We start from the raw sequence: 15,811 nt of genomic DNA, 5'->3' as shown, positions 1-15,811 counted from the left end.
TATTATATGAAATATTATGCTTTAGTTTGAAACATATCAACTGAAATAATTACAACATCACGCTTTCAAAGAGAGTAAACATACAGACCTTTTCCAGGCCTTCTTCCTTAAGACTGATAATATCCAAATCGAAATCAGTCCGCAGTCCAGTGCTTTTGTTAAATACGATTCGGCCTGTTAATCCTTCCCATTGAGCCTCAACAGAAAAATATACGGTGGTAATTATAAAGCAGTATAAATCATTATTCTCCATAACAGCAAATTTTAATTACACTCCCACAAGGAAATGATCCTAATTATATTTCCTTGTGGAATATGATTAATTAATCATTGCTGTTCTTTATCCAGTACATACAACTCGCTCCATGAATCCCATTTGGCTCCGTGCATTGATTTATAGGCACAGCTATTGTGCCAGCCATGTATCTTATTTCAGACTTTAATAAGATTATGTATATTGAGGACCTACACCATTGCTCAGATGTCATTTGGAAAAGAAAAGATGTTGCTTTCATCTCACCAGTTTTCATTGCAAGCTTCTTATCTCACAGCCTTTGTAAGTATATGTGTATCTGTCATGAGTGGAGTGAGGAGAACACTAGCTGGAAATTATTAGAACTTCTTATTAACACTCTCATTAACCTTCTTAACCCACAGATACAGTGAGTTTGCCAACCAGTGATGAAATATCAACTTAGGTTCATTCTGGACTCTATCTGTAAGTGCACCTGCAAATTTGTGACAGCAGCAATACAGGAATGATGAATGAGTGTGCAGGGACACCTCCCTGAGATTACTGGCAGGGGCTTGCAGAACATCTAATGCTCAATTTATACGATAGAGCTGCAAAATAACATTGATATTCTGAATTAGGACTGTTTATAATGCAGTCTGCTAACACTGGAGTGAGGGAACACACGGATAAAGCTAAGTTGCAGTTATGAGCTTGCGATTAATATTGTGGGCTTTTCCTGACGTCTGTGTGGGACAATCGTGTAGAAATCATATTGTGGGGCCTCTTTAAGCCAGCTGAGAATTCAACCCACCCATTGCTGGGACAAACTAATCATTTATGTGAGGTGCTAAAGTTGTTTTTGTTTCACCAGGTCCCCTCAGAACCCGAGCTGCTGAGGTGAGCTTTTTACACCCTGTAGACGCAAGGTAAAAAGTGCATGTATAAAGCAATGTAATGCTCAAATGAATAAGGGTACTGCATATCCTTGAGCACAAAATATTTGGAATACCAGTGTTACAGCCCACAGATTTTATCATTCTCTCATTGATACAGAAGACACATAAACCTTCTTTCTTTTATGGATTCCAAAAGTCAATCTTAAAGATCAGACCCTTTATAAACATCATTGATGAATCTAACATCATTAATTTTAGGAGTGTTGGTTAGCATAAAATATCTCTACTTTATACAATGTTTTTTGAAATGTTGCTGCAGACAATTGAGACAACCTGGCTAGAAATTCAATGATGTGGCTCATGAAATGCACAACAAAGATTTACATTGCAGTATTTTGCATGGGGTTTCCACTTTTCATAAAATTTGAAAGGATTTTGAAAACAGACTGAAATCCTGGTAAAAAAGGATCCCTACACTGTAAAAGTTTCAGGTTCTTCTTTGAGACAGTATGCCCAGTGGCAGCCCATTATTTGTCTTTTAGCAATAGCAGCTTGTGGATGTTACTAAGTGTTGTAATGTGACATGGAACACAAATAGTTTAAAATAACTAACACAGATGGACAGTTTGTTTGAAAATCAAATGAGAAGGGAAATGAAATTGAATTCATTCTTGATTTCAGCAAGTTTTCTTGTGGCTTTTATTTTGATTTGGCCTGTTCTTAGGCAAATCCAACATTTATGGAATATGATGTTTACACCTTTGTAATTAATAATTGGAAGGATTCTTCTTGACCGGACGTTATAATATAAGCCTTCTTGCATGAATAAAGTGATGTGGATCTACAGAGGAGTTGCTGCTGAGAAGGCAGAAAAATCACAACTAATGTAAAGTTATGAATATTCATAAAGAGTTAACTGCTTTTGGATTAAAACATTTGATTTTCCACATTTATCAAGGTGCTCTGTGGAGTTCACATTTAATTCTGGTATCAGCATTGAGCATTCCCTAACTTGGAGGCATGTTGGTTAGAGCATTCTGGCATTAGGGGAGGCAATGGCCTAATGGTATTATCACTAGACTGTTAATCCCGAGTGCAAGATAATGTTCTGGGGCTACGGATTTGAATCCTGCCATGGCAGATGGTGGGCTTTGAATTCAATAAAAAGAAAATCCAGATTGAATTAAGAGTCTAATGATGACCATGAAACAAATGTCAGAAAAACCCATCTGGTCCCTTTTAGGGAAGGACACTGCCATCCTTACCTGGTCTAGCCTACATTTTACTGTAGCCCCACAACAATGTGTTTGACTCTTAACTGCCTTCTGGACAATTAGGGATGGGCAATGAATGCTGCCTAGCCAGCAATGCCATCATCCCAAGAACAAAAAAAACTTTATTACCCCACCAATTTTCTTCACAGCTTCTCCAACTACACCGGTACCATCCCTCACCTCTTTCTCCGCTATATCGAGGAGTTCGAGCACTTCATCAACTTTGCCACACCTTCCACCACATCCTCAAATTCACTTGGTCCATTTCTGATGCCTCCCTCCCCTTGCTGGAGCTGTCGGTCTCCATCTCTGGAAACCAACTGACATCCATTTCAAACCACTGACTCCTACAACTACCTCAACTATACCTTCTCTCACCCACCCCGCTGCAAAAATGCTAACCCATTCTCTCAATTCCTTCACCTCTACCGCACGCGCTCCTAAGATGAGGTGTTTTACTGTAGGGCATCCCGGTTATCCTCCGACTTTAGGGATCATAGTTTCCCCTCCACATAATTAAGGATGCCCTCAACCACATCGCCTCCATTTCCCACGCCTCTGTCATTAAATCCCTTCCTCCCAGAAACGATAAGGGTTCAGTCCCTTTAGTCCTCATGTACTACCCACCAATCTCCAAATCCAACAAATCATCCTCTGACATTTTGGCCACTTACAATTAGACCCAACCACCAAAAAGATATTTCCGTCCTCACATCTGTCTGCTTTCCACAGAGACTATTCATTCTGCGATTCAGTTGTCAACTCTACACTCCCCATCAACATTTCCACCTGATACCTTCCTCCGCAACTGCAAGAAGTACAACACCAGCCCCTACATCCAACCCACCACTGCGCCCCCCCACCCCACCTCCACCCAAAGCCCCAAACAATCGTTCCAGATCTGACAGAGATTCACCTGCACACCATCCAACCTGATCTATTGAATGCGTTGCTCCTGATGTGGTCTCCTTTATATTGTGGAGACCAAGCGCAGACTCAGGGATCAGTTCACAGAGCATTTGCACTCTGAACATATCAATCAACTAGACCTTCTGGTTGCCATCATTTTATTTCTCGCTCTCACCCAACCACCCCACCCCCATCTGACCTACCCTTCCCTCAGCTCCATTCACCTCCCATTTATTTAATTCTGGGCTCCCCTCCTCCTCCCGTGTCCTGATGAAGGGTTTTGGCTCGAAATATTGACTTTCCTGCTCCTCAGATGCTGTCTGACCTACTGTGCTTTTCCAACTTCTCATTTATTGACACTGGCTTCCAGCATCTGTACTCCTTACTGTCACCAAGTTTCCAAATAACGTATCTGGTTTAATATTTCATATATTCCAGAATTTTTCGCATGTAAATAGTTTCAAGTTTAAGGTGAATTTACAAAAATGGCTATTGTAACCGAGATAACACATATCAAATCAATTTACCCCACCGAATATCCATGAATCCACAAACACTGAAATAGTGGTACCACAGGTAATAACAGCATTAATTGCTCGTGCCTTGGAGAATATTGAATTATAGCATTACTTTCACAGTATAAAATCATGTAGCACTATAAGAGCCTATTTGGCTTATCATGCTTCTTTGAAACCATTATCCAACTGGTCTCACTTCCTTTCCACATTGCACATTAAACCGAGCGACTATCTAGAAAATTCTCATTTGAAAGTTACTACAACTTAGTGTATTAAAAAGCCCTCATGTCAGTTCTGTTGCTTTTGGCAATCACCGTAAGGCTGTTATAAACACTTCTGCTAATGGAAACAGGTTTTTTTCCTTCTTATTTACCTTATCACAGCCCATCATGATTTTGAACACACTGAACAAATCTGTCCTTACCATTTCTACTATAAGGCCAACAATTTCAGTCTATCTTGACTGTCCAATGAACAGAAATCTTTCATCATTGCTCCCAGTATAGTGAATCTCCTCTTGACTTTTACTTCAGTACATGCTGGAGTTGAATCAGTCTTAAAGCATCATCTCGATTAGTTGTTATGAGAGAAGATGTGGTTAGAGCTTATCCAAAATGGAAGGGTTTACAGTGGAAATTTTACAAATTTTATCTGGTTATAATTGTAAACCACACACTACTGCCATGCCATAACAAGGATATAAACTTTATCCTTATTGGATTGAGTTTAATTCAATTTCTGAGAAATCTAAAGACACCATACTAAAGATTTATGCTTGGTGCATCTAGCATAGGACATAGATGCTAGAAGATACTTCCTTTTTCAGATTATATTCAGTTCTAATGAACGTGACGTGAACATCACCTCCATGCACACACTTTCAAATTTGTTTGTTACCTCTTTTATGAAGTTCATGAAGCGGCTTCCAAATCTCCAGGGTTTGTGTCTATGGCACTGCAAAGAGTTAACAGTCATCTGAGGCGCTCGCTGATAGGACATTGATACAATATGAACTGCATCGTATGTCAGAGCAGCATCTGTCTGAAATAAATGTGAAAACTGCTTAAGTTGATTTCATGGAATGCCTGTGCTTTGTACAGAGCACGTTAGACCCAATTTGACATTTGGCAATTTGACAATTGGGTTTTATATGCTAGCACACTGCAGATATTATAAATTACTTTCATAACAATACTTAAAACCACAAATTAATCTGTCAACTCTGATACTTTAAGCAGTCCTATTCACAATATTGTGCAACTTGAAAAGGTTGTTTGTTTAATGTTTGTCAGAAACCATGGTGACCAAATGTCATCTGCTGTTTTGTTCTCAACATTTACGTCTATGTTATCCAGTTGAATTTGTCAAGGCACTTTGTCATTTCACTCACTTTGAAAATTTCAGAACAAATAATCAATCTGAAAACAGTGACTTGTTTAAAATTAAATCTTTTCATTGTATACAATTGTAGGAAATTGCTGGCTTCCTAACTGCTTTCACCCTGAATTGGAAGTGTGTTATGGTGGGCTTGAGGATGGTGAGGAATTTTTCTAGGAATGAAGACTTCCTTGAGCACTGTTACATCTATGGTGTGCATGCCCAGCTTTGAGCTTGGCCACAGTGCAATACATCGCTCCTCTGCCAATGTCTGCAGCAGAGGATTTCTCTGATAAATACTTTTCCATTTAATAACCTGGCTGAGAACATTTTAAGAGGAAAGCTTGGAGTATCAATTCAAGTTTGGGTATGAGTTATACATTTAGCAGGACTATCATTTTATTCATAGAAGTTCCAAACTGATCCTTGCACCCAGTTAGTTCATTAAAAAAAATCATACTGGCAAATGATCCATTATTGACTCCTGTTAGTTCACGGGAAAGATGTCTATTTACGTAGTACTCAGAATTATTTACAGGAACAATTTATAGTAATCTTATCAATCTTATACAGTACAAAACTCACACATTTTTTATTTTGGAAAGCAAAACAGGGAACAAGAGAGGTTTTTTGTGACTGGAAGCAGAAAGATGTTGAGTAAATCTACTGACACTTCACGTATGAACAGAATTCAGAATAGAACTTCAACTGAGTTTACCTTTACCTGGGGATTAAAGTGATTCTTATTTACAGTTCCTTGCTCTGGATTCACTTTTCCCATTTTGAGAATAAACTGTGATATTGTAAAGCAGCTCAATATTAATGTCCTAAGATTCACAAATTGGTGAGCTTATGTAAATGGTTGTGTCTTAAGTCAATTTACAGTGGGAATATTGTAATTTTAGAGATGTTGAAAATGGAGCATATTTATTACTACTAATGGGCAATTAGCTATTCTCATACCAGGGAAGTCAGCATTAACCAGCCACCTCACAGAAACAGCAATGAAGGAGGTTTTTGAAAATGGTCGTTCTCCTTAATGCAACACCTACATTTTCATATCGCACCTTTAATATAGGGGATAAGAATGAAGAAGCTCCAGGCTAGCAAAATCCAAGCCACTGAAAGAGTAATCTTTTACACAGGAAGTGGTTCATGTGTGGAATGAACTTCCAAAAGATGTAATGCTTGCAGACACAGTTGCGACATTTAAAAGAGATTTAGATAAGTACAAGGATAAGAAACATTTGGAGGGTTATAGGCCAAGTGCAGGCAGGTGGGACTAGTTTAGTTTGGGATTATGATTGGTATGAACTAGTTGAACTGGAGGGTCTGTTTCCCTGTTGCAGGATTCTATGATGCTATAATATATCCAAGTTTGTTGACTGCACAAAGCTGCTTGAAATCTAAGTTATGAAGAGAACACAAAGGCTGCAGAGACTATTTGAATGGGTGACAAGGTAGCAGATAGAGTATAATGTGTCGAAGTTAAAGTGATTCACTTTGTTCATGATTTGGAGATGCCGGTGTTGGACTGGGGTGTACAAAGTGAAAAATCACACAACACCAAGTTATAGTCCAACAGGTTTAATTGGAAGCACACTAGCTTTCAGAGCGACGCTCCGGAAGCTAGTGTGCTTCCAATTAAACCTGTTCGACTATAACCTGGTGTTGTGTGATTTTTCACTTTGTTCATAATAGGTAAGAAGGAGAATTTTTGAGCACCATGAAACTTTTAAATGATGTTCAGTGAGACCTAGTTGTGCTTATAAAAGAATTATATTAACTGAAGATAAAGTGAGCAGTTGATAAAGAAATTAACAGGAGTCCATCTTTCCAAGGGCATTGGCATACAAGATAGGGATGTTTTATGAAAATTATACTGGGATTTAATAAGGTCTCATTTGCACTTTTGGCCTCCATAGCTAAGAAATTATAGAATTCCTTGAGTTGACATAGGAAATTCCACTAAATTTGGATCCTGGGAAGAAAGTTTTTTTTTCCTTTGATCAAGGTTCGGTAATTTGGGTCTATGCTTTCGAGGTTTTAGAAAAGGACTGAACTCACTGGTGATTGTGAAGGGAGTTGTCAGTGTAGAGACTGAGAGATTGTTTCCCCTGTTGGAGGGGTTCTGGTACATGGAGGTACCTTCATAGTACATATGAACAGTCACTGACGACTGAAATGAAGAGAAATGCCTTTGCTCAGAGAGTTGTGAACCTTTGGAAATTTTTATTCCAGTCGTCATGGATAATTGACAATTGAATAAATTTGAGATGGGAACGGTCAGATTTTTGGTCTGTCTATTCATAAGTTCCATATGGAATAGATGGGAAAGTGGATTGACCGTGTTAATTGGCAAAATAGATTGAGTGGCTGGACAGCCTTTTCCTTCAAAGTTTTGTCATTGTAAGCAATCATGTGAAACGGTTGTGCGAAAGTGAATAATATTAAGATTTCTGTCAATACAATTCTGATTTATTTTCATAATTAAGAAAATTGGCATCCTCGTCTATAAACCATTGATCTTTCAAAAACCCACCGTACCGTCATAATTCCATCAAGTAGACCAGAATCTGCACTGGGAGATGCCTGAAGTCGCTCCATGGACCACTTTTCAATGATAGAAGCTACATGTGGGTTTTCAGTATTTAAAATTCGGAATCCCGTCATGTTTACCCCACAGTAGCGATAGGAATCTAAGTCAAGGGCGAAGAGATCCTGTGAACGAGAGAGCAAGTCCTACATTATGGCATTTCACACGCTGAATGTAATGAATAGTTGTACTGTCTCCTTTGTTTCCACTGCAGTTGCCTTCTATCAAAGATGCACTCGAGTGCTTTTCTGCTCAACATTCTTTCAGCTGCATTGATCAATATTGTGAGCTGTGTAAAACTCTCCAGAGCTAAACCTTAACCCCTATAAGAATCTGCTCTACACTGTGTCATCTCAGTTGCAAAAAGAAAGAAACAGGTTTGAATCAGCTTACAATTAATAATAAGAATGCTGCACCATTAATTGTGCCTGTTAATAGTACTGTCATGATCAATGAAAGAGTTGGCATTTTAACGGTTTAATTCAGCCAAATGCTGAGAATGTTCCTTCAAACATCGCTTCATTTCCTTTCAATTGATGTTGCATTTGACCCATAGTTCATGAAAAATAGACCTTTAGACAAACAGTAAACCAGTCAATCCTGTTTTTAGCAGACAAAATTCTTCTGCTGATGAACAAGTTGAAGTTTGGACTCCTGATTATCTGTCAGACTGTGAGTAAATGTTTATGAGAATAGGAGGTTGATGAGATGTGCACCAACAATTTGTTTAACATGAAAATCTGAAATAATTGTTTAGAAAACTGGAAACGTATATGGAAAAATGTAAAGGTGCAAAGAAGTAAAAGAGAATCCACATACATTAAACGTTTTTGCACCTTTCCAGTTTATTCTCTCATTCATTTCTCATCAATGTTCTGCCTTCCTTTTACCTTTAGTAGTACAGAACAAACTTGGTTATCCGAACATCAATTATCTGAAGTTTGGATTATCTAAACAAGATCTCAAGGTCCCGTAAAAACTTTACATAAAAAGGTGTTACTGACACTAGTGCAATGATCGTGCCTTTTGTTTCCAGTTCTCTAGTTTGATCTCAGTCAGTCATTTTAAATAGTGTTAAAATAATATTAACACATAAAAATGACTGACATGCTGAAGGATTTATAAGCATGGCATAAAAAAATCAAGAAATGGTAAGCAATATCCAGTGTTTGTACACATTTTATCAAATGAATGAAATTTAAAAATTCTGTAAACATGCTTTTTTTACATAGTTACGTTCAGTATGACTTCCTTCATTTACAATCAGATCAGTTATCTGAACAATCAGTTATCCAAACAGAATATTGCCCACTTGTTTCATTCAGATAATCGAGGTTGTTTGGGATTCTGCAGCATAATTGAATAGACCTTGATCTCCCTCTGTTCTTCGTGTCAAGTTTTTCATAAGCTAGATGAGATCCTCAATGTTGCTAGCTTATTTTGGGGTGGGGGTGGTGCAAGGAAGAAAAGACACAGCAGCCCAAGCCAGATCCTGTTCACCTGATGTGAATGGAAGCAGGAGTCTCAAAACACCGATCGAGACACAGTCCCTCGCTAATTGCATTCTGACATAGGGGGTTAGTGCTAATTTTAGCTTAGACATCAGCCTGGCTAAGACTGTGCTATAACTGAATCTAAGTGATGAGAGTCTCTCCTGGTGACCCAGGGAGATTCCTGTGTTGTCTCCTTTGGGAAAGATCTGCCATATTAAATGTCAGTTGTGCATTTACATGGCCAGCAATGGACTAGCCCGAGGATCAAGGACCCCAAATCTATCCTCACCTCCCCACCATCAAGAGCTACCAGCTAATCAAATGCCAGCAACTTTGAACTGCAGGTAGTATCATGAGAAGAATGGTTGGAGCTATTGGTAATGCATCCACCAGAGACCACAATAGATCCAGGCCACGAGTAATTCAGGGCAGGGCGGGGTTTACTTAGGTAGAGTGGTTGGGAAACTACAGCAAGCCTTTCTCATTTTATTGAATGGTGGAGCAGCCACAATGGGATGAATGGCCAATGTCTGCTCCTATATCTTAAGGTTTTAGATCCCCATGAAAAGGCACCTTCTGCACATGACCATTCCACCACTATGAGCTGAATACTAATAGCAGCAGAATGAGTATTAATTACTCACTTCAGGGCTTAATTGGCACTGGGCCAGGAAGGATGCCCATGGACTTAATCAGAGCAGAGGTGAAGACAGAAGGGTCTGCATCTCATAGATTCCACCCAATTTAATGCACCTTATCAACCAAACCTGGCTTCAGGGAGATACTAAATGCTGTCTAATGTAATTCAGTAACACTATGGTTCATGTCAAAAACCATCCTGATCTGTACAATAACCCTGACCTTAACCAACTAATATCATAATAGGGCATTCACTCTCTACTTTTACCTTAACTTTCTGGCTAAACTCCACTGTGTTGGGCTTGCAAACCCTTAAGATAAGGCAAATCAATGAGAGGAGCTGATTAATTCATGGAAACCATAATTTATTGCACTTATTTACCTCCATTTGCTCCTTCTTTAAGTCTCTCCTTCTTAGGGAGAAGATTTATTAATTTATGTGAAATTGCACAACAGATAAACCACCTAGAAGTAGCATGTTGTTTATCTGTTGGTTGTGATTCTGATAAACTATTATGTTATGTTTCAATAGTCTGGTAAGATCAAAGACAAATGATATGCATAAATAATATTTGAAATCTAAGAAATCAAATTGTCTAAATAGTGGACAATTCTGAGAAATTCGATTTTATATTTCAATAGATTACAACTTCTAAAAGGCCTTAAAAAATCACTGTTACCTACATAATTTAATTTCCTTTTGTCTTCACCCCATTCTCATCCCAAACACAACTTTTCCTGACTATTTGTTTTCAGTCCCTCTGTGTATTTCTCATTAAAAAGGAAACAGAAGCAAAGAATTTAGCAAGTTATTTGGCATTATGCGCTGAGTAAATTACATTTGAGTCAAGAAACTACGAGATTGTGCTGTGATCCCTATGTCCTGTACTTCATTTCAACAATGGGGAAAGAGTGATAGGGAAATCTAATCTAGACTGTTAAACTTGTTCAAACCTTTATTGATCTAATGAATGTTTCCCTGTGATTGCCACTTAATGAATGTTTTATCTGCTCTGATATGGTAAACACATACAAATGGCAGGATACCAAAGCCTCAGGAAAGAAACCAAGATCAATGTTTTCATACTGAATGTACCTTTGCGATCCCTACACTTGTCAGACACAGTCCTTTGTGCTTCATGCTGATGGGCTATTTGCTTTTTAGAAAATGTTGGGTAATTGTGTATGGTATTCTGTTTCATAATGCTCTATGTAAAAAAAATGAAACAAGTAGGGATGCATTTTTACACCTGTTGCATATTCAGACAGATGTGTGTCTTTAAATTCAAAAAGTATCAAATCCCTGAACATATCATTTTCTGAGATGATTTTACATAATACCAATCAGAGAGGCCACATCTGTTGGAAGAATTAAGAAATGCTTTCTTATGACATCAGTAGCCCACTGGAAGTATTTTAAAAAAAAGGAATTTTTCAGCAAGCACTGAAAACTGCTCAAGAACAGTTTTGAGTATAACTGGCATGCTTAATTCTTGCACATTAGATGAAATTAGGTTTAAGGATCTTCTAAGGGATATGAAATCTGATTAGCTGCCCTCGTCATACACATCTTTCCAATGGCTCAAGAGGATAATAATCTTCACTTATTGTCTATCTAATTTATTGACCAACCAATAACTGGAATCGTTAAAAAGGAGATGCATAGAATGAAACGCAATGAAATTTTTTATAAGATGCATTGGTTTGGAATGTTCTGTGAAAAGATTCAGACTGAACTGAAGAGGGAGGCAAATGATAACATTAGGACCAATAACGTTGAGGACTGTAGAAAACAGAGTGGAGAAATGAAAAGTGAATATGAGAAATGTCAATTAGATATTCCAAAAAGAAACAGACAACAAAAAATGGGGTGTGGGGATGTATGGAGAGGACAACACAAGAGAGTGGAGAGTTTAATTGAAAGGTCAAAGGTGGGACAATTTAAACATCTTGCCTTTCTAAACGTAGAATAACAGAATAGGTATAGTAGAAACAGAATGGAAAATAGTGACAGTGTTAACAAAAGAAAAGGAATGACCTTGGCAAAAATAAACAACCCTTAAGTTATTGGATTCTAACTCTATATATCGGAGGCTGTTGGAATAAGTTGAAGAGACAATTGTTCAATTCTTCCTAAATATGAAAAAGAGCCCCAGAACAGGAGAGCAATCAATGTATTACTAATAGACATCTTGTCAATTAGGAGATAGTGGATAAGTGAATACACTTCAAGAATAATGTGAACGAATTTCTGGCAACATATTCCTCATCAGGAGAAATACTCCAGGGCCATATTCCCATCTCAGGATTTAGCTGAGGGTTGCACAGATCAAACTTCATTTATATTATTTCCTGAATTAATCAATGACGTTACAATAATACCTTATTATCATTACCAGGTAATGTTTTCTTTAGTTCATAGTCAATTAAGTTTATTCGTAATATCATAGCCAAGAATCATTCTCAATACCTATAGCTTTGCACTTCTGATAGAGTCATAGAATCCTGACAGTGCAGGAAGAGGCCAATTTGGCCCATCGAGTCTGTACCAACCCTCCGAAGACCAACCCACTCAGACCCAGGCGCACAACCTATCCCTTCAACCTCGCAGTTTACAATGGCTAATCCAACTAGCCAGCAAATCCCTGGACACTATGGGGAAACTTAGCATAACGAATCCACCCTACCCATACATCTTGGGACTTGCGGGTGGAAACTGGAGCACCTGATGGAAAGCCATGTTGACATGGGAAAGACGTGCAAACTCCACACAGACAGCCACTCAAGACTAAGATCGTACCCGGGTACCTTGTGCTGTGAGGTTGCAGTGCTAACCACTGTGCCTCTGTGCCACTCTTAAACCTTCATATTTCAAAGATTTACAAAGCTGGATCGCTTATTCTCTCTAATTTCTTTTCTTTAGATGAACTCCGAATAAACAATGTCTCTTCACAGAAACCAAAAATAACTTATTATTAAAGTTTTATTTGCTTTTGCTTTTGTCATTTCATAATGCATCAAGTTTCAATTTCCATAACTGTACAGACAGCTGGCAGAACAAGCACTCCAAGGGTTAAAGTGCCATGTAAAATCCACCTGCCATGTTGCCTATTGAAAGGACTGCATTGAGGCTTGCCAGCTGGCTTCAGCTTCGTAAACCTCTGCCAAGCTCCTGAACACAATGCTTTGACTATCAGCGTGGGACCATTCTGAAACATTCAGTTTAACATAAAAGTCCAATTCATTTGGACCCCATGAGTCTGGTTCAGTGGAAAAACATTAACCAAAGCAGACAAGTAGGTGAAGCTTCACTGAGCTCACTGGAAAAATGTTAAGTAACAATCTTGGTACCATAAATGTATTGTTGCTGAGCTGTCACAGAACGTGAGGTAATTTGGATTTATGCCAAACAAATCCTATTCAGCCAAATTTAAAACACTCTGCATTTTCATCTGAAGAGAGTATCTTGCCATCATGAAGAAAACATAACTTACAAAGGATTATTGTCAACAATTAACATTTTTTTTAAACAGTACTTCTTAAGTCTATGATCGATAACGGCAAGTTGTGAGGATGTGGCCTTGGGACATGACTGTGTGAAATAATGAACCCATAAACATGGGACAGGCTAAACGCACAAATGCATACAGTATCAGACCATAAGACGTAGGAGCAGAAATAAGCCATTCAGCCTGAGTCTGCTCTGTCATTCAATGAAATTATGGCTGATCTGAACCCTCAACTCCACTTTCCTGTCTTCTATACATGACCCTTGATTCCCCTACAAACTAAAAATCTGTTTATCTCAGCCTTGAAAATTCTTACCGACACAGCCTCTGCAATCCTTTGCAATAAAGAATTGCGCAGATTCAGTATGGTCTGGTAGTAGCAATTCCTCAACTCCATCTTAAATATGCAACCTCATACTCCAAGATTATGCTCTCTGGTCCTCGAATCTCCCACAAGGGGAAACAAGCAGTTTATCCTGTCAAGTCTCCTAAGAATCCTGCATGTTTCATCTCTCATACTGTATAGGTCCAACCTAGTCATGCTCTCCTCCAAGGACAGTTTCTCCATGCTTGTAGAATATTCTCTAATGCAAGCATACCTTTCTTAGATCAGGAGCCCAAAGCTGTTCACAGTATTCCAGCTGTGGGTCTGACTAATGCTTTGTATAGTTTTAACAAAACCTCTCTGCTTTTACACTGGTCAGTTTAACATTTGTCATTGGGAATCCATCATTATCAAAGGTGTAATGGGACATTTTGAAAGTCAAAATGAAATTAATCAGAATCAGCATGGTTTTGTGAAGAGAAAATCGTGTTTAACTAAGTTGTTAGAATTCTTTGAAAATGTAACAAGTAAAGTGGATAATGGGGTTCTGTAATCTATTAGGATGTCTGTACACAAGGTTAACATACAAGGTAAGCTCACAGGAGTTTACGGGTTACGTACTAACATGCGTGGAGGATTGGCTAATCAACAGAAAGAAGGGATAAAAGGGTCTCTTTCTGTTTGGCAAGATGTATCTAGTAGGTGTCACAAACATGACCCTCAGACTTCAGCTACACATACACAATCCTTTATCTGAAATCCGAAAAGCATTTGAAGTTTTTTTGTGAAGTTGTTCTCTCCATAACAAGGTTGTTTGACATGCAAACAGTAAATCCAGCTCCACACCTATTCGGCCCATGTCACTCAGAAGTGAGATGACGGTGTGGCCCAGTATTGGCAGGCATCAATTCTGTCTCAGCACTTGTAGTGCTCATAGGTGAGTCTGCTGTTCAATAATGCTTTTTTAAAATTTCACCGTGAAGCTGTCCCTTGTTCCGATATCCAAAAATTCCTGAATTTCAAAAACCAGCTCGCCCTGAGGGTTTTGGAAAAAGGGTTGCCTACCTGCATTTACCATTTGTAATAATGACTTGGAGGCTGGTATCAACTGTAATATTATCAAATTCACAGCTGATATTAAAATAGGTGGGAAAATAGGTTGCATTGAAGAAATAAGAAATTTACAAATGGATATGTACATTAGCGATTTTTGAGAAGATTTGTAGCTCAGGTTGATGGCAAGTATGTAAGTTAGCTCGCTGAGCTGGGAGGTTTGTTTTCAGAGTCTCCAGTGACTGCAATTTCCCTTCCCACGTGGTTAAAGATGCCCTCCAATGCATCTCGTCCACATCCCACACCTCCGCCCTCAGACCTCACCCCTCCAACCGTAACAAGGACAAAACAACACTGGTGCTCACCTTCCACCCTACCAACCTTTGCATAAACCAAATCATCCGCTGACATTTCTGCCACCTCCCAACGGACCCCACCACCAGAGATATATTTATCTCCCCACCCCTTTCCGCCTTCCGCAAAGACCGTTCCCTCCATGACTACCTGGTCAGGTCCATGGCCCCCTAAATCCACCCTCTGTCCTTGCACCTTCCCCGCTACCACAGGAATTGAAAAACCTGCGCCCACACCACCTCCCTCACCTCCATCTAAGGCCCTAAAGGAGCCTTCCACATCCATCAAAGTTTTACCTGCACATCCACCGATATCATTTATTGTATCTGTCACTCCCGATGTGGTGTCCTCTACATTTGGGAGAGTGGATGCCTCCTAGCAGAGCACTTTAGGGAACATCTCTGGGACACCTGCACCAATCAACTACACCGCCCTGTGGCCCAACATTTCAACTCCCCCTCCCACTCTGCCGAGGACATGGAGGTCCTGGGCCTCCTTCACTGCTGCTCCCTCACTACCCGACGCCTGGAGGAAGAACGCCTCAACTTCCACCTCGGAACACTTCAATCCCAGGGCATCAATGTGGACTTCAACAGTTTCCTCATTACCCCTTCCCCCACCTCATCCTAGTTC

At 39.1% G+C, this 15,811-nt stretch overlaps 1 protein-coding gene across 2 annotated transcripts in view; it reads right to left on the bottom strand.

The window, feature by feature from the left end:
- Positions 1–15,811, bottom strand: part of grik3 (glutamate ionotropic receptor kainate type subunit 3) — a 507,530-nt gene that overhangs the window by 276,072 nt on the left and 215,647 nt on the right. For both annotated transcript variants that reach the window (XM_072548544.1, XM_072548545.1), the window contains 3 exons: positions 7,757–7,930; positions 4,730–4,873; positions 89–196 (listed from right to left, as the gene is read on the bottom strand). In XM_072548544.1, coding sequence (XP_072404645.1) covers positions 89–196; positions 4,730–4,873; positions 7,757–7,930 — 426 coding nt within the window. The remainder of the gene's footprint in view (positions 1–88; positions 197–4,729; positions 4,874–7,756; positions 7,931–15,811) is intronic.

This window comes from Chiloscyllium punctatum, chromosome 27, assembly GCF_047496795.1.
Source record: "Chiloscyllium punctatum isolate Juve2018m chromosome 27, sChiPun1.3, whole genome shotgun sequence".
Classification (NCBI taxonomy): Eukaryota; Metazoa; Chordata; class Chondrichthyes; order Orectolobiformes; family Hemiscylliidae; genus Chiloscyllium; species Chiloscyllium punctatum.
Note: the sequence above shows the minus strand (reverse complement) of the source record. Positions and strands in the feature narration are given on the sequence as shown.